At 37.4% G+C, this 24,314-nt stretch overlaps 1 protein-coding gene across 11 annotated transcripts in view; it reads right to left on the reverse strand.

The window, feature by feature from the left end:
* The window catches only part of LMO3 (LIM domain only 3), a 57,790-nt gene that overhangs the window by 30,063 nt on the left and 3,413 nt on the right, over positions 1-24,314 (reverse strand). For 4 of the 11 annotated variants that reach the window (XM_032347447.1, XM_032347446.1, XM_032347443.1 and 1 more), the window contains exons 2-3: positions 23,671-23,737; positions 18,198-18,411 (exon numbers count right to left, since the gene is read on the reverse strand). In XM_032347447.1, coding sequence (XP_032203338.1) covers positions 18,198-18,403 — 206 coding nt within the window. In that variant the 5' untranslated portion in view covers positions 18,404-18,411; positions 23,671-23,737. Of the gene's footprint in view, positions 1-18,197; positions 18,412-22,458; positions 22,950-23,224; positions 23,525-23,670; positions 24,270-24,314 lie in introns of those variants that run through there. The other 7 variants (XM_032347449.1, XM_032347448.1, XM_032347451.1 and 4 more) reach the window with 5 other exon arrangements.

Raw genomic sequence — 24,314 nt, forward strand, 5'->3', positions numbered from 1 at the left:
AGTGGTATACCAGTAGCTTACAAAGATAACACAGATACGTAAGGGAATAGCTCCCTTTGTTCATACTGGCAACATTATGGCGCTCTGTGACCCATGATCACTGCACACCAATGCACAGCCAGTGAGAATGGGCTCTGGAGACACTGTCTGGATTTGAATCGTAGCCTGACCACTTGCACCTTGGGAACTCTGGGTACATAACTTAATCATCCAGTGCCTCAGTGTCTCTAAGGTAAGGATAATAATAGTTTCCAAAGACTGAGTGCAATTACATCTGTAAAATGCTTATCATTGTTCCTTGCTCAAGGAAAATACTTCATAAATAGTACTAAAATATAAGATACACAGGGACAAAGATTTTTGTCTGTCTTCTCACCGCTGTGGCCCCAGTCCTCAGAACTATGTCTGGAAGATAGTAGGTCCTAAAAAAATCTTTGCTACCATCTAAGTCTCACTTTGGTTGATTTCATTTCACAATGTTAAAATCAATCCTCATAATTTCATTGCTATTGTAACAGCTCTCAGTTTAGCTGAAATTTTTTCTGTATTTATCCAGTAAGTATAAACAGAAAAATGGAAGACAATTTTTTTAAGCAGTTTTCCTTTAAAAATATTTCTCATATGAATGCTGGAATCTACAACCTATGTAGTTTTAGTGTTTTTTTTTTTAACCATTCAATTAACTTCTTTTATTTCTAAATAAAAGAAGAGTAAAAAAATTTGCAATAAAACTACAAATTCTATTTACCTTGTCTTTTGTTTAGCTATTCTGACAAATTTTCTTATTGATTCTTGAGTTTTCCCAATTATCTGCAAAGCAAATAATTTGCTTTTTAATATTTATACTGATTACTTCATTTTCTATCTGTTATATTAGCTAGAACCTTTAAAACAACATTAAAGAAAAGTGACAATAGTGGATATCCCTGGCTTTTTCCTGATTTTAATGGAAATGACTTTGGTATTTAAATGTTAAATACTAAAAACTTGTATTTGCTATTAAGTTTCAGTAAATATTCTGAACTTATTTAACTGTTTTCCTCCTGTTCTCTTTAGCTAGAAGGTTGGAGTGGTGCTGAATTTTATCCATTGTCTTTTTGTCACATGTTGTTATCGCCATGCTGTTTCCCTTTTAGTTTGATAATGTAATGAATTGGGTTGAAGCATGTTCTTGAATTCTACAAATAATCTTACCTGTTCATTCCTTGCATTCTAGAAATGACCTTACGTGCTCCTAGTATATCATTTATTTTACACATTGATAGACTAGTTGTTAAAAACTTCTAAGTTTTCAAATCTGTAATCATAAATAAAGTTTGTTTCTACATATTTTAATATTCTCTTTATCAGGGGAAGGCACTCTCTTAGCATTACGTTCATTTCTTCTAAGTTGAGTTTTAGATATTCTGAGCTTGTATTTCCTATGGAACGTTCAATTGCAGATGCCAAGTGAGTTGCTAGGCCTGGTGGTGTGTAATGGAAGGTAGGAGCAGAATTAACCGCCACTGCAATATGACCAGGAATTACAACCACGAAGACCACTATCTACTAGAGAAAAGAAGCTATACCTCAATACCTCAATAACTCAGTCTGCCTTTACTTTTCTAAGCATCTGATGAGGATGGGGCACCCAGAAAAAACTTGAACTATGTAGGATCATGGCCTGCCAGATAGTAAGAAGCTTTTAAAAGGGTGATCGGCACAATTAAAAGAGAAAAGAAAGGGGTGCCTGGGTGGCTCAGTGGGTTAAAGCCTCTGCCTTCGGATCAGGTCATGATCCCGGAGTCCTGGGATCAAGCCCTGCATCAGGCTCTCTGCTCAGCAGGGAGCCTGCTTCCTCCTCTCTCTCTGCCTACTTGTGATCTCTGTCTGTCAAATAAATAAAATCTTTAAAAAAAGAGAGAGAGAGAGAAAAGAAAATATAAGATGATCCATGAGAAAATATCTACTTGGTTTTAGCAATAATTAGGTAGCAGAGATGGCAACTGCAGTAAAGGTCCAAGCCCAGTGCCAAGTGGATGACACAATGAGGCTAAGGAAGTTTAGATGAGGAGGCTAGATTACAGTTTTTAAAAAATTGGACATTAAAAGAATTGGAGAATACCATTTTTTTTTTCCAAGAATGGGAAAGTCTATAGTATATTCAGGTGTCAAGATTTTCTAGAAGTTACTAAAGATACCAAAAAGGAGATACTTCATAAAAAAAAGACCCACAGGCTGTTGTAAGGAATGGAGCCCAAGGCCATAGGATTGGTCTTAAAAGGAACAAGGAGACTTCACCAACATAGATGAGATAAAATAATTAATTATAAAATAAATGGAAAAGTAGATGAAATGTAAATAATGGAAAGAAACTGATTCATTTCAAGCCTAATGTCTTCAATTTTGAAGGAGGCAGCAAAGACATCTGCTGAGAATGAGGAGACAAGACAATTGTCCGAAGAAAGGGCCTTAAGAGGAGCTGTAAATGTTTAGCAGAGCTTTAGAAGGTCATGGGTACAGACAGTGGCCAAGGACAAATAAATGATTCATCCCTAGAGGCCAGGTGACAGGGGAAACCAATTATTTGTGGGAGCATCAATCTGTATGCTATTTGTTTCCAGCAATGCCCAGCCATGCTATTGGAATAGGAAAAAAAAAAAAAAAGTGCTTTCCCAATGCCAAGTTGCCAGATTAGAGCCTTGGTGAGCCCTGCACTAGAAGGACAGGCACAGTAGAAGAGGATGGAAAGGAGGCTCAGATGATCAACGGTGGGATTCAGTGCTGGGCTGGGAAGGACAGAAGTGTGACAGACTTGACCAAATCAGGAGAAAAAAGACATACTGGGAGATCTGAACGTCTGAAGTCAAACAGCAGTTGGATTGCAAGTGAGAAAAGACAAAGTCCTGGAGTTTAGGATTCCTGAGATGTAATATTTTAAGGACAAGAGCCTGTTTGCAAACCTGGGAATGGAGGGCTGATGTTCGGTAGTAGAGATAAAGAAGTTCCATAAGTTAGGGCTAGGTTCAGATGAATCAGCTATAAACTTTTAAAATCTCCCCCAAATTATGGCAAGAGAGAAATGACAGAATGAAAGAAAGGGTAACAGATCATGTCACCAGATTGTATGCATTTTATTGGACAATGCATTTTTATTAATGAGTGGTGATGGCCGTGTGTATCCAAGATGATGCCAGCGTTTTCTTCTTGGCTTCCGGAAGCGCAAGATTTCAGAGTAAGGAGTCCTGTGCCCTATTGACAGCTGAAAGGAAAATCACCCCTCTAAAGGAGAGGGAGGTTTCAGTTAAAGCAATAGATGAAACTCAGTTAATAAATGCTTTGATGGAAAAAAACATCTTGCTAAAGACTGTGGATATAGCAAAGATTATTGATGGAGACATGAGGTTTCCAGAGGACTCAGCAGAAAAATGTTGAATCAAGGTAATGGTAGGAATATCCAGCAAGCGAGGAAAAGAATGGAGATAAGAGGACTAGAATTAATGTTAGCAGGTGACAGGGCAGTGGTAGTGAATTTACCTTGCACCTGGTGATGAGTAACTACAGGGTTGAATTACAGGGCCGATTTAGAAGTAGATGGACTCAAATATCTTAACTCTAGCCCACTGAGGGTTCCAGAATGTATCTTGCTTAATATCAGGGAAATTATAATGGCCATGAGGTTCAAGAAGAGGCAAAAGAGCTCTTTGTTCAGGAGGGGTGGCCTCCCATCTCCCAGATCAGGGATTTTTCCACTGTTGCTCCTCCATTCCAGTTATTTAAAGTATTTCACTTTGGGGATGTCCAAAATCACCGTCACAATGAAATATGTAGCTCCAGATGTCATCATAAAAGTATGGTAAGAGAATAGAAAAGTCTGGAGAAGATATTAACACGTCACGCAGTCCTAACAGTTGTTAGAAAGTAAATTTGGAGTTGAGCTTCCCAGAAGACAAAGAAAAGAGGGAAAATGTAAACAATACGTGATTCCCAAGACCCAGGAAAAACACCATTTAATCAGTTAGAACCCAGGAAATTTTCTTACTCTAAGATGGAGAGACACTTCAGCAGTGAGTCTGCAGGACATTGTGTGGTACAGTAAACAACATCCACAAGAGCATCCCTAAGACACTGACAATTCTGCAGCCGCTTATTAAAATGTTCTTCAACACAGGATAATGGCAAAACCCTGAGGTACAATCCTGTGAAAAATTTTGAGGTGTCAAGGTCAAGTGCAATAGCTCTCTAGAATGATCCAAAGGATACCTTTCAAAACTATCAGAAGAAATAGCTTAACATCCAGTTTTTTCAGGTAATCTACCATAAATACTATTTTCTTCAGACAAGAAATGAGAATTGAGAAAAGAAGCATTTGAAGTTAGAACCTCTAGCAAGAACAGAGTATGGAGACACCATGCTATAAGAAAACCTACATATGGAATTTTAGAAATATAACTAAAGCTCACACTCAGGTGGAGAGCTGCTGCGTGACTATGGCAAACACAGCCAAGGGTCAGGTCACAGTGCTCCTCAACAAGCATTTCTGGGTTTTCTTCAACACAGCTGAGTCACAGAGGCCCTGGACAATGTGTTTGGACAAATTTCACAATAACCATTACCTTCTATATTCAGAGAAAAAATCTGTTGTATAATATTCAGATTCAGGCCAACTGAATTCTAGAGGACATCTGCAAAGGCACCATGTTTCGTCTTTGGTTATCCTTTCTTGGCAGGACCAAGGGCCCAAAGCCCAGTCCGGAGTGTAGCACACAGACTATACCATTGGGATAAGGAATGTAAGATGACATCTGTGACTCTCCAGAGTGGGGGACAATGTTTTTCTATTTCTCCGATACCCAAGTTAAGCTCCTTGAAGCTCAGATTATTTATTGCATTACTTGTGTAACCTTTCTCCCAAAGGAACATGTAATCCGCACACAGTTGGCATCAAATACTACTGGATGGCAGATTTGTTTTTAAAATGGTAAAATTAGATAATACATCTCATTTAAATTCATGGAATTTTCTCCCCTAATAATAGAGCCATGTGATAGCTTAAAAACACATGCTCTATCATCATTCAGTAGCAGTTTATTCATTAGAACATTCCGCGCTCTTCTGAAATTCAGCATATTTCATCTCATCTCCTATTTGGTTATTTTCCTTCTCAAAAGGCCTTGTTACAAATCCAATGCATTTAGCTACCAAACTATGCCCATAAGGGTACTTGGACAATAGCTTACATTTTAAATTGTAGTAATTGTGGGTGCTGCTGACCTGTCAATCTCAAATATATTTATAAGCTGCACACACAAAAATGAAATGAACAAAGTGATTCAGATTAACCAGCTCTGACTACACATTTTAAGAAAATCACTGGGTGTGCCTGGGATCCAATGCTAACAATTTGTTACGCATCACAGTGTTACAGCTTTCTAAATGGTAAGTAACTGTTTAAAAATTCCGAAGCATTCTTAAAATGTTTCACTTAAACATTTCTGCAATAAAATCTTATTGAACTGTTGCTTTCATTAATTTTCTACAGACTAGAGAGCAAGGAATTCAAGTTCGATTTTTTTTTTCTTTTAACTTTGCCTACTACCAGCAAATAAACTGTGCCTCTTTTTTAAATAAACCCCTGGCCTTGAGTTTTGGCCCCTTAATAGTAGCCTACATGGTTGACTACCCTTGGTGTTAAATTTTCTTAAATTGTATTTCTGTCAGTGTATCATTTTTTTAAGCAATGGACCCTATAATAGCAAGCACTGGTCTGTCAGGAGTGCATTTTAACAGCACGACACAAGTATTTTTCACTACAGGAGACAAACAATGATATGTATTACATGCAGTAAACACTGCCTTTGGTACATAGGGTTCTCTCAGCATTTATCTGTCTAAAATCTCACTGTGTTCCTGAATAGGGGGCTTGCGGGGGAGGGGGTGAAACCCTGCCTCGTATTAATGTTGCCAGTGGCTACGGGTACAGCATTAGGAAGAGTCCACTGCCTTGCCACATTTCTCATGAAAGAAAACCTTGATTTAATATTAGAACAGAACAAGGCATATTAGCTCACGCTTGCAGAATCCCTTCCTTTCAACAACTACCACATCTTTCTTGTACAACTCTTTCCCCAGGTATCCATACTTGCCCCCTCATAGCCACGAGTATGAGTATCACTCCCCAACAACTTTCAATCAAGCTTAAAAAGCTTTTAAGAAAGAACAGTGCTCTCCAAATTGGGCGTGCATAAATCCCAGGGATGCTTAAGCAATGATCAGCGTTTCTATTTCTATTTATTGTATATCTTATCCTTTAAAAGAGGTTTTTAATTGAAAAATTGTGCAATGAGTATTTATGATTTGTAAATATACATTTTAAAGTGAAGGTGTGTACTTAAACTTCTTTAGGGATAAAGGTACATAATCAAAATGATTAGAGAGCACTGTGAAAAAGAACCTCAGTAAGAAGGTACTAGCATTCGGCTGTCCTTGCCACCTGAGGAAAAAGATACAAACATCAAGACTGTGCAGGAAAACTAAAGCAAGCTGAAATTTTATATAAAATTCTTCTCTAGGGGATAGTCAATGTAATGCTTCACAAGACCGTAGAACTTTCTCATGCTAATACATGGAGAGCATGGGCAAGTTAGATATTTCAGAAACCTACATTCTCAGGGACGAAGAAAACCGCACATTCCATAACTCCCCCAAAGATTCCAATTCATCCTCATTTATGTAAAATAGATTATAATCCTAATTTAACAAATTCTAATAATCTCCACTGTGAAATATTTTTTTCCCATATGGCTTCAGGTGCAAATGGCATTTCGGCATTTCTTCCTCCCTCTTCTTTGTAACTGAAAAGTTGGTAAAAGATCTTAGAACAGTGGTAGCTTTTTATACTGTTGACTACTAATCATTCTTAAACAACATAACTTAATCCATTTCCTTAATCTTCTCCTAATGTTTAATTTTCTAACTATTTTATCTTCAGAACTCAGTGCTATTCTTTCTTCGTAAGAACAGAAACTCATAGTGGAGGGTCCATCAGTGTGTTCACATCTTTCCCTGTTGGTGTTCCCTTGACACTCCCTGACAATTCTATGAATCGGTATATTGCTCCTATTTACAGATGAGTAGACTGAGGCTTGGAGAGGCTAAGTAACTCGTCTAGGAATATACAGCCGGGATGTAGCAGAATAGGGCAGATTTCAAATCTGGACTCAGCTCCATTATGCTATTTGACACACCAAAAATCAAAGGATTAGATCTAACCTCACCTAGTTTGGGAGATGCTAAGGGAATTAAGAAGAACTGGTGTGACTTTTATCCTTTTATAAAGTGACATAGAAAGTAAGAACCAGCAGATGAATGCATCAAAATAGCAACAGATAACTAATTTGCCATTAATGATAGTTGGTGGGGGAGGGGCAACACCCAATGTGGTAGAACAATAAGAAATATGCAGCAAAATGATTTAAAATACACTGGCTGTGTTAAAAGGAATGCAGGATAAGCTCGTGACTATAAAAACTGAGTTGTGGTTAAAAATGAAAGGCTTTGTTTACTACCCAGCAGATAAATCCTCAAAGGAAAATAATAAATATTTTTTTCAACTTAAAATCTTCTGAAAACATATAACTTTTTCCTCAGGTCACTGCAGAAATCTACCACTGATCAAGAACACAAGTCATTTAACACCTTTAGCCAAAAAAAGTAAGTGATCTTTATGGCAAAGATAATTGCTAGTTTAATAACTACTATTAACAACATTATTTAAATACCAAGCAAATTGCCAGGTCAACATCGAGTAACTCTTCCTTAAAATCAAACTCAAACTGATGCGCTCTGGTAGGTGAGAATCACAAAATGATCAGGAATACAGGTCATCAACTCAACCAGGACAAGATGGCAGGGACTACAGATGTCCCATCTACCAAAAAAATAGGAAGGTTGCTCAAAATTGTAACAAAAAGAAGCACTCTGGAGGTACGAGATGACAGTAGAAATTAAGACTTGTAAAGCCATTTGGCTACCACCTTCTTCTTGCTTTCTGAGAAGTCGGTTTTGGATTTCTTTGTGATGAAGTGTATATGGCCTAGCCACTGTTCTGAAAGCTCACCCATTCACGCCTTGCCTCTTTGCAAGATTTCAAGGCAAATTAGTCCATCTTCTCAGTCAATACTCATGATGTAACCTGGTCCATTTTATAAACATAAATACAGGCTCAAGTACTTTGATTTGTATTTAAAATTTAAAGTTTTTTTTTCATTTTTCAAAGTAAAGACAGTTTGTACATAAAAATCCCACTCTCACAAATAGAAATGCATATTCATCTTTTAGTTTTAAAGATGAATCCTTAGGACTTCTTGATGTGAAACTAAAATTAGTGAACTGGGGTTAGGTTAGGAATGGCAAATAGGAGTATAAACAGAACACTTATGTAACAGTTGTCCTATCTCATCAAGAATACAATTAAATAAGTTTTAAGTAATGATAGGACTTTGATGCATTTTCTCTCCATGCTGGATTTGGAAACATTTATGATAATTAAATATATTATTTTAAATATTTTATACTAGAAAATAATTTAATAAGGCTTGGCTTGACTTTAAAATAATGAAAGTAATCACCTGTCAGCCTTGAAAAATCCACCTCTTTGAAATTTTTATTACCCAAGTTTTCAAAAAATATCAAATACATGCATATGTCCTGTAATCAGGACAGAGCTTAACAACACCTTTGGCCATGGTATTGCACTCCCACATGTTGTATTATGACATTCCTTTGTATTTCACCTTGAAGTACTACTATGTATACATTGTCCTGATGAGTTCTGTAATCCCAAACGGAACTCAGTCTGGAACAGCCTATCTGAATGTGCTTTACAGCAATTCTCAAATAGAAGTATTATCACTTCCTTCTGGAATATTTAGAAAAGAATAGGAGCATCTTGGTCGTTAACAGCAATAGGGAATACCATAGGACCACCTACTGGTTGTTTCTAATCCTGTCTCTTCTGCTTTTATACATTCCAACCATACTAACATTGTTGTATGTTCCTCAAACACAACAGAAAAGCTCCCACGGCAAGGACTTCGTAGGGGCTGTTCCCTGTGCCTGCAATGTCCTTCATCTACAACCCTATGGCTGACTCCTTCACCTTCTCAGTTCTTTATGCAAGTCACCGCCTCAACAAGAACAATGTTGAATGAGAAAATGGGGACAGATGACGCTAAGCATTTTACAAGGGGTGTCAATTGTACCTCTGTTGATTGTACCAATACCTGTGATAAGAGAAGAAAACTGCAAATTGCATGAACGTTAACAGAGCTAAGTCTATCTTACCCTGCATCCGGAATATAACCAGGAAGCTCAAAGCTCAGCTTCTGTAATAGGACTACTGGCTTACAAAAGGACTTTTACAGAGTCCAATTTTTACATATTATTTATAGCCTCTCTTCCTCTAGAATTCTTCTAATCTCTTGACTATATCTCTTTTCATTCTCTCATATATTGCTTCCTTGGGACATAAGTAGGCTATACATCTTTACATATTTTACTTAGTTATTGAACAACAAAAAGTGACTATGTCAATTGTAGAAAATTTGAAAAATAATTTGCTCTTAAGTTCTTCCCAAATTTCTCCTACTGTCTTTACATAGTAAAATATTAATAACTTTATGTTTATATATTATATAAAATCAATTAGAAGTATAATATTCCACATTTATTATTTATAGGAATGAGGTATTGGCACTCCAATATTTGTTAAGTAACTAAATGGTTTCATTTTTTAAATGTTAGAGGGACAGCAAAGCATGTAATCACAAACACAAACTACCCACTCAGCAAGGACGTGCTGTGGAAAGAAGGGATTCTTGTAGCTCAGAAATTTCCCCCAATTTTTGCTAATAAATAGCTACAGAAAATACCAGTTTATGAGTTTTAAGGTAATTGAATAACTTATAATTTCTTTGTATCTCCCAAAGCACAAATAATCTCTCAGTGGAAATTCACATGCAGTACTTACAGGCTTTAAAATTATGTTCACAGTATAGTTGAACTTCTCACCTGGAGCATGCAAATAAACCTGCCCACTGAAACTAAGACTCCTATTTAGTGTTAGAAGTTATGACTGCTTTCTCCATTCACCCCTCTTACACCTTCTCCCATTCATCTAAGCAAAGAAACAGGTACTAATCACTCATCTCACCCAGTCTAATCTGCAGCAATTGGTCAGAATATATTTTTATTGAGTAGTTGATATATACAAAATAAGCATCATGTTTGCTGCCGTAAGTATTCTGGAAACTAACAGCCCCGAACCTGCTATTTTGGGGGAAATGCGAGCCATCTATTAAGGGACATCACTTAAGAGATTTTGAAATGTTGTAAAAACAAGCGAACAAAATAATTTCAAAAACAGTAGGCACCTCTGTTAGAATTTTATACTAAAAACATAGTATTGTTCTGAAAGTTTTAGAACATGAGCATAAACGAGCAAGTCCAAAATGTTCTTTTTCCTCTTGAAGTTGCCTGTTGGGATCCCACATCATAAATGAGATGGGAATTTATTTTTTCTCAGTGGTATTTCCATTACTGTACAGTGTTCGCATTAGCACATTTTATGAAGTTTCCTTCCCCTTTACTAGTCCTTGTCATATTTGATATTTATGTTTACTAAAGCGGATTTTCTGTTTTTATTAGTAGAATGGGTTTAATGCAGACGATGCTTTACTGCATTAGTAATAACAATTTTATTTAAATATGGCTTTGTTGTACTCCTCTGCAAATAATCTTTAAACTCCTAAGAGTCTTTTATTTTCCCTGTAGCCCAGTTGGAGAGTTTTTAATATTAAATTGAATCATAACAACACATGCTGATTAGAGTCTAACTTAATACACGCAGCTTAATGTTAATTTTCCAACTTCAAATCAGAGATCTGACTATTCCAAGATGATTATTTATCTCAAGTGTGATTTTGTTTTAAACTAGTGAAGTCCACAGCTAGAGATTTTTGCATCCTCAAAAACTGGCACTCTGAAAGAAAAAAAATCTGCAAAAGATTTAGAATCTTTATATAACTCAAAACTATCATTGAGGCAAAGAAAGTCTATCCAGAAGTTATGGTAATAGAAGGAGAAGGCAAAAAGGCACAGGTGACTGATGTGGCTAGTTTGTGAATATAGTAAATATTTTTGATGAATATAATAAAAAGGTATGCTCAGGTCCTAATTCCTTTAGAGGAAATTCATCAAGTAATATCAATAATAAGGGGCAAAACCTTCAACAAACTTTAAAGTAAGAAATAAAAATCTAAATGCACATTCCTTGCTTCACAATGTAAACTTCTACTTCAAAATAAATTTCATATAAATAGCTTGAAAAGGGAAATACATGTTAATCATTAAAACAAGTATGATATAATGGCAGAAACAGATACAGGACAGAAGTATCCAACTCCATCAGAGCTGAGAAAATCAGAATTCGGTGATAAAAATTGCAAGGGAATATTCTTGGGCATGCCATAGTATTCTAAAACTTGTCCTTCCTCTTAGGATGGTGAACACCCTTTAAGAATAAGTCTGTGCTAGAGTCACAATACTAAGAAATTAGCCGGCATCAAGAATCTAATTTTACAAGTTTCAAAGCCTGTTGAATGACGGTGATCTAGTGAAAGTGAATTATGACAAAAGTTAATGTTCATTCTAAGGTCACAGAGTCCAATATGTATATGTGAAGCTTGCATAGACCTATCTACACCTCTTTACTGCTTAACAAGGGGAAATTCAATGAATCTGTAGGAGTAATCACTTGTATAGGCCAACAAAAAATTAAAATGAAAGAAAAATGCCTTTGTGAGGAAACATGACTAATGCAAACGCCATTTAAAAAATACCGGGTCAATTGGATAGAAAGAATATTGCTGCTGTTTTTATTTTTACTTTCCTTGTTTTCAAGATCTTCTGCATTAACAACTCTTATATCGATTGAAGGGAGAGATGTTAGTTAATTTATTTTGGAAGACAGGATGAGGTTGCAGTATATACTTTTGAGTAGTAGAAGACATTCTCATAGAAATAGGAAAGTGTTTTCAAACCAGATGCAAAAAATAAGATTTCAATGCCTCACAGGGTAATGAAGGAAACTATAACGGTTGCTAAAGGTTGGTGCAATTCCTCTTTTAGGTTATATAATTTTTATGTGAGGCAAAAACCTGAACTACCTAATACATTTCTACAATGCATATATTCATCAAAACCATTTACAAAATTACCACTTTCAGCATATTTTTAAAATGAGATTGCTTAATAAATTATGTTTATGCAATCAAAACACCAACATTAAAATTTATTATTAGTCACTTAATGGAAGTTAATGGTGAGTTTATAAATGAAGTGCTGGCTTACTTTGATATACTCTAAGAGCAACCAAAAATAGAGATTCTTTCCCAGAGTTCTATGTATTTATAAAGTGCCAAATAAGCAATTTTAGCAATTCTCAAATGTAGTTCTTCCAGATGCATTTAATCCTAAATATACTTGTAGAAACAGAATATTTTTCTGCTAAGTCAGGTATGTCTAACTTATCCATCTTATGTGTAAAAACTATCCTGACTGAAGTATTCCATGCTTTATAAAGAGATTAAAAAAAAACAGTAAAAATATAGAAACAGCATGAAGTACTTTCATATTTTCAATTTCATATTTTCAATATACCTCTTGACGAAGGTATTTTCAGTGAAAATATCTCATCTATAAAACAAGCCAAAACAAAACTCACAAAACTAAAACAATTCGTTATGTTAAATACTCATTTGCTGAAAATGGATGCATTACAGAATAAGGACAGAGAGATATTGTAGATAAATTTATAAATGAGACATTCTATATGCAGATGAAATATTTTGAACATAGATTGTTGCAGAGGAGTTGTCACTTATAAAGTCCACTGATTTTTCCTAAAATGAAAGGCACTTCCTCAAAGCATTGTACAAAACAAAATGATCACTCCTGATTTGTACTGGTCTTTGAATAGTAGACAGTTTAAAATGTTTGAAATAGAATTTTGTAATGCTTTCCTATAATAAAACAAATAAGTAGACTTAAAATTACAACTCCTTATAAAGCTATAAATAAGGTAACATCATTTACAAGGAATATAACAATATTTTTTAACAGGCCGTGGAGTCTAATAGACTCATGCGCTAAAATATTTCATAATACTAAGATTAGGTTATATATTTAAATATAATAAAAATTGCAATTATAATGAAGTATTAAGAAAACTCAAAGTTTATAGAAAAAAGTTCATTTCGGAGGAGTTTAATTCAGTGTAAAAGCTTAAACTTTCAGAATTTACAACAATAAAAAGTGATTTTTCAGATAATAATAATGCAGTGGTTGCTGGGGAAGTTATTTTCAACTGCCTAATTTAAAAAGAGGACAGTGAAGGGAGAAAAAGAATAAACACTTCATCCAACACAAAAAAGTAACTATGCAGTGAGTTGTCAGATAAAATAATATAAACAACACATCTGTGCTTATTTTTAAGATTGTAATTATGTACTAATATAAATTTAACCTTATATAAAAATTGAGAGGCACCAGATTTGATTAGTGTGAAATAGAGTTATATAGCCAGATTAATACTCTATGTAGCATTTAATTTTAATTTTCTATTTGAAAGTTATTATATTATTATATTAAAGCATGTAAAATTTGTAGTCAGTATAACAGTTTCAAATCCTTTTTCTTAATTGATAACGATGGTGGCACAGGAAGCATTGTTCTCTCCTGGCAGTTTCATTTTAAACAAATCATTCTCAGATATAAAAATAGCAAATTACATTAAGTTTTATATAAGGCATTTTCAGCTTCTCCTATAGGAAGAGCTATATAAGCAGCTTCCATGCCACACATCACAGCAAATGGCTTTGAATACATTCTCTGCGAAGACCCCATTCAGAGATACAAGCTCCAGGCTATAGTGACTTGATGCTTAAAATATGCAAAAAGTTTTAGGTTTAACAAAACAACAAGCAAGAATTGCCCAAACTCTTGAGTGGTAAATTCTGATATTCTTTACTGCCTCCAAGTTGAAAAGTCAAGTAGTTTGTTATTTCTCCTGGTTCTGACTTCTTAACACTTGCCCTGACATTTTAATTCTAAAACTCCGATTACACATTAACTACGTTTTTCATATTTTCCAAGATGAAACAAGGATGATAGCAGTGACTAGAGTCCTGTAAACATCATTACTAAATCTGCTGTATTTACACAATAATTATTAATCTACTTTGGGCATTCTATTAGTTGTAAGCTCTAGTTCAAGGTGTAAATAAAGATGCTTCCCTGTCTAATTTGTCGTAAGTTCAACTTTAAATATAAAAAAGTTACAAATGTTCTGGATACATTTTTTAACATACACATTTCTAGGTCTTGGCGTATAAATATTGATGGGCTAATTGGCTTCATAGTTTAAGGCAGAAAGTATGTTAACAGAGGAAGTTTTAAAAGTCAGTCCTTCTCAAGAGAAGTGAGTTGGGGGAAATTGGAAGGGGAGACAAAACATAAGAGACTGCTCTGAGAAACAGACTGAGGGTTTTTGGGGGAGTGGGGGGTAGGGTGAGGCTGGTGGTGGGTATTATGGAGGGCACAGGGCACGCATTGCATGGAACACTGGGTGTGGTGCATAAACAATGAATTTTGGAACACCGAAAAAAATAAAATAAAATTTTTTAAAAAGTCAATCCTTCTGTTCCTTTATCTAATGAATTTCTGAAGGCAGTGAACAATCCTACGAACTGGTAAATTCTCTCTCATCAGATATATGCATTGTAGATTCTACAGAAAAATAAAAGATATTATACCAGATCCGTTATGGAAAATGAATTGTTAAGATCTGGAATTCAGTACATAAATGGTAAAATCATCTTTCTTTTTCTTAAATATAGCTAATGGTGCCATAAAGAAGGAAAAAAAAAATTGAGAGAAATCATCTTTACCATAATAATCATTTCTATAACTCTAAGAAAATATCTTATGATTTAAATTCTTGTATTCACTATTCAAAGAACTTGAGAAAACATGTCATCACTATCACTACTCAAAGTAATACAAAATGTAGTAACTTCAGGACTCATTGTTCAGCACTAGAAGCATTTTTTGTCCTCTTTTTTGAAAGAAGTTAATTAGGAAGTTAAATACAATTGGCAAAAATATTTCACTCTTCTCTAGATTTGAAAAAGTTTTCTGGCCCAAGATAATACCTATAGTCACTACTTTACCAGTAGAGATGAAACTAGTTTTTTCTTGATCATTTTCCATATTCTTATTTGCTGATGCCTACTGATTTAGACAGAGAAATACAAACCTGTAAGTTATTTATGGCTTGTTTGGTACCTTAAAGAAATTATATACTTTCCAAACACCAAAAACAAAACAAAACCACTTCTGAGTAGGATTTAAATGGTTAAGCATCGACTGTGCAAAATACAAAAAGGAAATGTGAACTAAGGGAAATGAAAAAAATTATTTTTAAAAGTTTAAAAGACAGCCATGGAATATTACTTGCTCACCAATTACAATACAATACAGATTTTGTGTAATTAATAAACAATTAGATAGTAACTATTTTATGTACACCTTTATTTTTCTCAATTTCATCTATTACCTAAAATTATGTCTTTTACACAGCAGGCACCCAATAACGTTTTTGAATGACTATACCATTCAAAGAAATTAATTTATAAATAAAGTTTGCCTAATTGTATTTGTCTGACATACAGAATTAGACTATTAATTTTCCAGTAAGAGACACGCTGCTGAATGTCGACACAATTTCACTGAGATACACACTTCTTACCTAAAACTACATACCACATCTGCAGCCTGATCTACAACACTTAATAAAGTGTTTTACACACATTCCAATCCCCCATTGCACCTTTACAATTTTTAAGTATTGATGAATTACTCCCTGCCAAAGAAGTCACATTATATACAACAAACCTTCAGTTTAAATAAGGAATAAGCTTGCTGTTAACAACTTAGTTTGAAATGTTAACAATCCTTAGGTTGTTAACATAACAACTGGCTATTAATGTGGTAATGACCAATTTAAGAGGAAATTATACTCTGAGAAATGAATATATTGGCAGTCAGGACCAGGGTTTTGATTTGAAACGGTTTTTTTTTTGTTGTTGTTTTTTTTAACAAGTTAACAAACATTAGAAGCTTGAGCCTAAGAGAAATTAACTAAGTTATGTCACGAAAAAACATCTTTCCCTTAGATTTCTCTTAGCATTTCTGATATGGAGACTATTTTGATCAATTGTTTTCAACAAAACACTTACTTGGACTATCAAATGGCAATTTAACATCATATTTTTATTACTGTAAAGAATAGCAACACAAAACAAGTCCCATATTTCTTTCTGTGCTTACTACTATATTCACAATTGCAAGAAACAGTTTAACTCACAATACAGGTAGTTCACTGGCAGGGTATAAATTTTAAAAATCCAGCTATGTCAACATGCTTTCCTTAAATCTTACTTAATTTTAATCTTTACTGCTTATTAGAACACCTTAATCTCGCCCAGATTATATAAACTCCTTGTTTTGGAATCACTGTTACATAAATCCACTTGACACACTGCAGTTGTAAACAAATGTAAAAGTTAAAAAAAAAAAAAAAAAAAAGAGTCAAAAAGCCATGACTATTGGTCAGTAAAGATAAAGCAAAACTAGGAAGCACTGTTAAATCACTGAAAGCAAATGCAAATGCTTTATGTGGAAATGAGGCTCTAATTCACAGTGAGAAGAGGAAAAAATTTTTTATTTCAAAGAAAAAGTTCAAAGGCTGAAGTTCTAAGAGAATTCACGGAATAAGTTAATTCTGATTAGTTGTGCCGCCACAACAAGGGAAATCCTGGCTATAGAGTCACTTCCCATCGTTGGCACCTGCGTGTATTTTGTGCCCTTGGAACACAGAGGACCAGTAACAAGTGGTCATATATTAGCCAGGAGGCTGTCAGAGGAGGCAGTCGTCGGAGGGGGAAAGAGAAGAATCTGATAAACAGTACTGGATTCACTCTTTTAAACTACCTCTAAGCTAATGATAGGTATTTTTAGTTAAAGACTAAATCAAACCAAGAAATCACGGAATCATATACAGGGAAGCACCAGGTTCCCTAGAAAACACTTCTCCAAATAACCAAGATGGTTAAGGAGCTACGGCTGATTGATAAATTTTGTGTCATAAAGGAAAAAAAAAATCAAAAGAAATCGCTTAATGTCAGGCTAGAAAAATGATTAATTGTATCAAATATGAAAACCCAAATGATGCCATATATCATTTCTCTAATTTGATAGGTCCTACTTTATTAATATATGTAATTTGCAGCTGATTCAAGACACAAAGTTCCCTGAAAAGCAAAATAATTTTTCTTAAACAGAAGTTCATGTGTTGAGTGGGAAACAAGTCTAGTGGACTTCATGATTTTTTAAACAAGAGCATAAGAATTGTCCTCAAACTGCCCAGATGTTTTCAGTTTGGAGAGTGGCTATCATCTCCTCATAATGATGGAGATCTTTATTGTGTGTTAATTTCCCTAACACTACTGGCATGTCCGAGGTTGTTAATGCTCAGTGATATCTTTGCAATGACCACCTGGAATGCCATGGAGGGTGGGGGGGATGTATTCACACTTGGGGAAAGTTCTCAAAAACTGTATAATAAACGTGCTAATAAATGGCAGCTACTTTCAACTGCCTTTCCTTGGCAAATCAGAAAGATCAGAAGACAGCTGAATAATTCTTGGGTCAAGCTAAGCCTACCTTGTCGGTGGGGGCGTAATACAACACTTAACATGCTGATTTCTACCAAATACATCTTTGCCATGAGCTGGTGGTTTCCTCCTGGGTAGCGGAATCACCTATTTCTAAATGGGAGCCTCCGGGCAGGCCAAATGGAAACACTTCAGATAGGAGGCTTTCTTGGCCGTTCCTTAAGCAAGAATTTGCATACGAGGCACCTGGCAACATTCTGAAGGCTGACAGGTGAACATCTTTCAGGAATGTAAGCTGGTAGTAAGGAAATGAAACAAGCAAACAAACAAACAAAAAAAACCAAAAAACCAAAAACCAAAACACTTACAAACGTATTTTTAAAAGGAATCCAGTCATCACTGGTGTGCAAGGATAATTCCTACCTCAGGTAGTCTCTGCGACAAAGGATAAGATTAGCTTTAGTGTACAGGGTGGAGCCCACCTCTCCCAAGCGACAGTCACAGCAGGCACACTTCAAGCAGTCTTCATGCCAGTATTTGTCCAGGGCCTTTAGAAGATACCGGTCCTTGATCTTTCGGTTGCAGCCAGCACAACCTTTCGGCTTGGTGTCTGGCTGGACTGAGAGCATTTGTATACCTAAAGGAAGAGACAAAAGCAAAAAAAAAAAAAAAAAAAAAAGAGCTGGGATTACAAGAAAGAAGCCGAAGATGTCGAAGGACCTTACACAAGTTGAATGTTTCATCCTGTGTTTCTGGAGGAGCGGTAGACTTTCTTCGGGAGGGGCATACCAAAATCACACAGAATTTTGGAAACAAAAGGCTCCAACATTGTGAAGTCCTTGTCAGACCGTTTAGAAGGTCACACATACAAAGTGCTGAAAATAACACACTCATGTTGTATAGAGTTAGTTAGCACAGGATACACCAAGTTAATCAACACTAGATAATTTGGTGGTGTCCCTCATTCTCCACATAGGGGGTTCCTTTGGGAAGAAAACGCGAGTGAATGGCTAACAATCTTAAAGCTATTTAACAAACTAGTCCGTGCACAGTCTATAAGAGTCAAGAACGAGTTTTTCTTTATTGCTCAGATATTCGCTTGCTGTGTGCTTGCTGGTGGAAGAGAGGGCACCTTCTGGGATTACACTAACCTGACTTTAGCAGTGGGGATGTTTATAGCTAAACACACAGCACAGTCATCCAAAAAGCTCACCAGTACTATGTTGCTTGTTGGCATCCAAATACTTCCTTCTGCGCTCTTGATATTTCAAAATCATTCCTTATGTTAAAATTTCAAAAATGAATTTATACTCACAAAAACATCAATCAGTGCCTCTGTTAATGGCAGCTTCCGTCACTGTATACTACAGACTTTGATATAAAACTAAAGTACAAGATTAATTTATTACCATAAACACGCACTTATTTATTTTATAAAAGAAAGAAAAAACAACAGAAGGTAAAATCTAAATATATATAAATTACATAAACATACATACATAAATATATTATATGCATATATCTCTAGTGCACTAGACATAGGGTGTTTATGTATTTTAGACACCTATCTCTGTCATAAATAAGGAGTCTAGCTGGGTTCTGTAGGTTTTACAACTTGGCTGAAATTTGTTCAATGAAAGGCTATTCCCCCTTGAGTTTCTTCTTCTTTCCCAGGTGTCAAACACCCAGCTTAAAAGAAAAAAAAAAGCTGGACCAACTATTCAGAACTTCATATTTATCAAATAACTCATTCTAAGCACTATAAAATACTGCAGGCATCACGGATTGCTAACTCCCTCATTTTACAAATTGTGATGCAGGGGCCTAAGAGAGTTTAAGGACTTGCTCAAAACAGAACAACAGTCAAGTACTAGATCTGGTGGTCTTCTTACAGTCCAGAGGTCCTGTTCCTATAGGATGCTTCCTCTCCTAGGCAGAAAGTTTGAAACTACACGAAACACCAAATGTGGATGCACTTAAAACAGTTTCAAGAAAAGAAATGCCAAGCTAAGATCTTAGAGTCTTCCCCTACTCCAAAGGAGCTAACCCTCCTTTAGTTTCCTCTGATGCCCTCTGATGAAGGCTTCATGTCCATAACCTTCACGATCTTTTTTTTTTCTTTTCTAAATCACACTGATAAGAGACACCCAGGCACTGTACCCTCAGAGCCGAATAACTTTTCTTGCTACAAATAATACATGGGTTGCACAGAATACCGTTATGATGCTGAACTTCCAACAGAAAAGAACTTCTCTGGCAGAGGAATGGAAGAGAGGATGGCAGGGAAGAACGCAGGGTGGCTGTTCTTCCTGCATGACACGCACAGCCGTGGTAGTCGGAGCTGCAGACGAGCAGCTGGATTTGTATGGAAGAGCAGGTGGTGTTCCTCTAGCCTGCTTTCTGTTCCTTTTCTTTGAAGGAGCTGAGGGTCTAGTGTAGATTAATCATAACCCTTGATAGCTCTGCTAAATCTCACTCTCCAGAACTTCTAACAAATGAAGTTTCTTTGATCAGAACTAGTTACCATCTTCCAGCAAGGTTCCACAAGGAATAAATCCCATTAATTACAGTACAGAACATATCCAAGTGCCTCTTAACCATCTACCTGGGGGGAGGGGGCAATTTGGATTTACGAAATAACGTTCTGTATTTCGCTGGTGAAGACATCAAGAGATATGAGTGGCTATTCTAATTAGCCAATTTCTAAGGCTATTATTTTTTCCCATCACAAAGCCGACAAATTTTAAAATCCTTTACAGTTGTAGCTCAGCTCTATTTCCCTCAGTTGAGTTACTACCATCAGGCGTAGAAGGTCAGCTATCTTTATTCAAAACACTTTGCAACCAAGACAGGGAATACCAACATTTGGCACAAGTAACACTACCCTGCTTGTCTTCACAAAATGTTTTTGTTGTGTTGACATTTTCATTTACCACTCAGAGGCCAATTAATATTGGAAACTCTTACATTTTGTTTGGCCTTGGGCTTGAAGGAGTTTGGTATTTTGCATGCCATCCTGGTGCCTTCTTTTAGAGAACATCATCACACTGCTCTTGGAGAGGAAATCTTTGCAGTAGGATGCAAGTTAACAGTTGTAGAAAAAAGAACTATTTAGTGGTCGCTGCATTGCCATGTACCTAGAAGGCACAAAGCATCAGCAGCAGCACCCCTCCTCCCCCCCAACCGCCACCGTCCAGAGGAGCACGACTGGGTAGAGTTATGCGTTTGGAGCCGAGAAACATTTCACAAGTTGCTCATAGCATATCAGGACTCATAACTAGTTTTAGATTGGCATGTAAATTGTTCTAAGGGAAATTCTTATTGCCTCTGAGACCCTGCCATTCTGAGTTATTTGACAGTTTAAGGGAAATCATAATTAAAAAAAAGACATAAATAATAGCCTGTGCAGTGTGGTGTGCAGAAATAAGTAGAACCATTTCATTTAAACTCTGGTGAGCTTTTAATTGCCTGGATTGCATTGTGAGGCGGCCTAACGGTTGATTGCCTCCATTATGTTCCCTTGTTCTGTGCCATTCATCCGCACAGTCTCAGCTTCAGTAGCTAACACAACAAAGTAACCACAACTCCACAACACACAGGGGCTTAAAAAAAATAATCATAATCAAAGATTTGCAGCACTTAGACACAGTCTTTTATATTTTTGGACTAACTACACATAGTGAATGGAAAACATTTTGTCCCTGTCGGAAGATTCACAGAGAACAATTTGGGAGAAGGAACAGGAAGAGGGAATACATAAAGGGGGTTGGCAGAGATGAGGTGCCTTAGGAAGATGCTAAAATGGGAATGCAGGTTCTGCAGCTGGGAGCAGTGACACAGATTAAAAGAATTTGGCCAACGTGGCCATTCGATTGCCAAGAGGTACCAAACAAAAGATTTTCTCTCCTCCTGCCCATCTTCATCCTCTCCCCAACCCCCAGACCTGACTGGAGAACTGGATTGGGCCTAAAAGCTTGTTTCTCTCTGTTCACTGGCCCAGAGCATCCCTACAAGCTGCAGCCCCCTAAGGGACAACAATGCAAATAGATGTCCCCAGATCTCAGGCACTGGAGCTGCTTAACTCTGTTCTGCCCCTTCAACTCCCAACCCCCTCCCCATCCTTCCACCACCCCCTCCCCTTTTTGAGCAATGGAGCTGGGAACCAATTTGATTCCCTTTTTCTCCAATGCAGCTGCAAGGCTCAGAGATACTGACATTTTTCCACTCTTATCAGTTTAATTACAGTTACCATGGCAGCAAAGTGCTAGTGCTTGGCAAAGGCCAACAAGAGATTTGCAAGACTGAGTTCAATTTTGATGCAGCTCACATGCAAAAAAAAAAAAATAATAATAATAAAAATAATAATAATAATAATAAAAATAATAATAATAAAAAAATAAGAAACATACATACACTCTAACAAAGAATCCCTTGCGGAGTTTATGCTCTAGCCTTTTGTGGTTGTGTCTTTGCAGCCACACAGGGCTGATTTGCAAAGAATGTAGCAGTATTTGTTGCACCTAGCAAGATTAATTGGTTTAAGCAGCAGTCTTTCAAAGCAGTTACAACAATAATATTTCGGATCTTTTAAAAAGACACAAAAGCAGAAGAGCAGGAAAGCTTGTGAGCAGCCAAGAGTGCTGAGCGCCCGGCAAAGTGCATCTATGATAGATTGTAACCTTACCAAAACTTTTCTCCTTTTTCTGCATGAGTTGACTTAGGCGTGCCTGAGTTGCAGCAGCTTCGCATTGAGCACCAAGCCCAAGGTAGAAGTGGAAGGGGGTCTCCTGGATTTAGCTCAAGTGTGGACCTGGTGCGCAGCCTACACCGCCGAGGACCGACTATTGTGAAGCCACTTTGGGAGCGGGTCGGAGTGGCGGCAGGGGGTGGGGGAAGGGACAAGGGACGAGGGCGGCCAGAGGAGACAGAGCGCACACACAGAGCCCCTCGCAGTGTGGCAGTGTGCAAAATGATGGCGAATGACAAAGCCACATGCTTCCCTAACTCTGCCCGTAATCCTAAAATCCCAGCGGCCCCTTTTAGCTTCGTGGTAACAAATGGATTTGATTAAACTGTCACATGCAGCGTTAGCATAGCATATCATGTTCAATATGAAAAAGATCATAAATCTGACTTGTATTTCATAACAGCAATCTGGGTAGCCCCCGTAAAAATGTGCTGCATCAGTCTGAATCTCAGCCTCGTAGGACATAGGCACCTTCTTCCACGGAACCTCTCTCTTGTGGCCACTTCTCCCCACCCCTCCCCTCCCCGACCCCCGACCCCCTATGAAAATAGTCACTTTTCCAGCTCGCAGGAACAACATTTTCTTATTATGGAAAAGTGAGAAGAGGCAGAGTGTCCACATGAACCCAAAGATTGCAATTCCAACTCTTGGGGGAGGGGGGCTGTGAATTTCAGCAAGTACAAGGAGTGGGTCCGGAACCCACCTAAGCGCTGCATCCCCTTCCAACGGGCCAGGCCAGAGCGAACCTCCCCTAATTCCAAACTCTGCCTGCCCCTCTCTTCCCAGGAGTCAGGGGTGTGGAAATGCTGCGGCTCATCCTGAACTTTGACTATTATCCACTCGAGTCGTACTTGAGACATTCCGCGCCGCAGCCGCTCTGCCTCCTTCCATCAACATCTTCCGCCTGCATTTATTTCATGTCTCATCATAAAAATAATGAAGCCTCACATGATTTAAACAAAACCGTCTCAGCAGAGCTGCAGCCCGAGTGAAAGTTGCAGTGCGGAGCTGGGCTGCAGCTCCAGTTTATGCCTCATTAGGAGAGGCTGGGGAAGAAAAAAATACCCACATCCGCACACGCACGCGCGCACCCGCAGACACACACACCACAAATAAGCCGACGCGTGTGTACACAGTTGCTGCACTTACCTTCTCAATTAAGCGATACAGGGGGAGGCCGTTCAGAAAGCACAGTGGCTGCTTTGTAGTGCTTCTCCTTGGGAAAGGTCAAAAAGAAGCATTGTTTGAAAAAAAAAAAAAAAAGAGGGGGAGGGAAATCTCTATTTTTTAAGTTTAAAATAATGAGGTCCTCAAGGATCCGCCAAGTAATGGTGTTGACCGCATCTGAGCCACAGGTGTCCTCCTTTTAGGCAACTGCAGTCCGAGACTGTCTCTCTCCGTCCTGGCTCAAAACAACTTACCCCAGCAGCACGCGAGGAGCCGAGCTGAAGGAAGCCCCGGCTCTCAGCTGCAAAATACAACCCCTTCCCAGCCAGACATAATACAGCCAAAGAAAAGGTCACTCAGTTATTACTGAGCCGGCGGAGCCCAGGCAGCGCTTGTCAAGACCACAGAGAAGCAGCTCCCTTCCGATTTAAGACTATTTACCTCTCGCCCCCACCCCTCCCCTCTTCTCTCCTTTTCCTTCTCTCCCTCCCTCTCCGCTCGCTCGCTCGCTCGCTCGCTCTCGTGTGCCTGTTCTGCAGCTCAGTCAAGTACAGCCGCCCTCGGAAAGTGCAAAGCAGCCACGAGACAGATCGGGCTTTGTTGCTAATTTCCCAGGGTGAAAATTT

The sequence above is a fragment of the Mustela erminea genome, chromosome 6 (assembly GCF_009829155.1).
Source record: "Mustela erminea isolate mMusErm1 chromosome 6, mMusErm1.Pri, whole genome shotgun sequence".
NCBI classification, from domain to species: domain Eukaryota; kingdom Metazoa; phylum Chordata; class Mammalia; order Carnivora; family Mustelidae; genus Mustela; species Mustela erminea.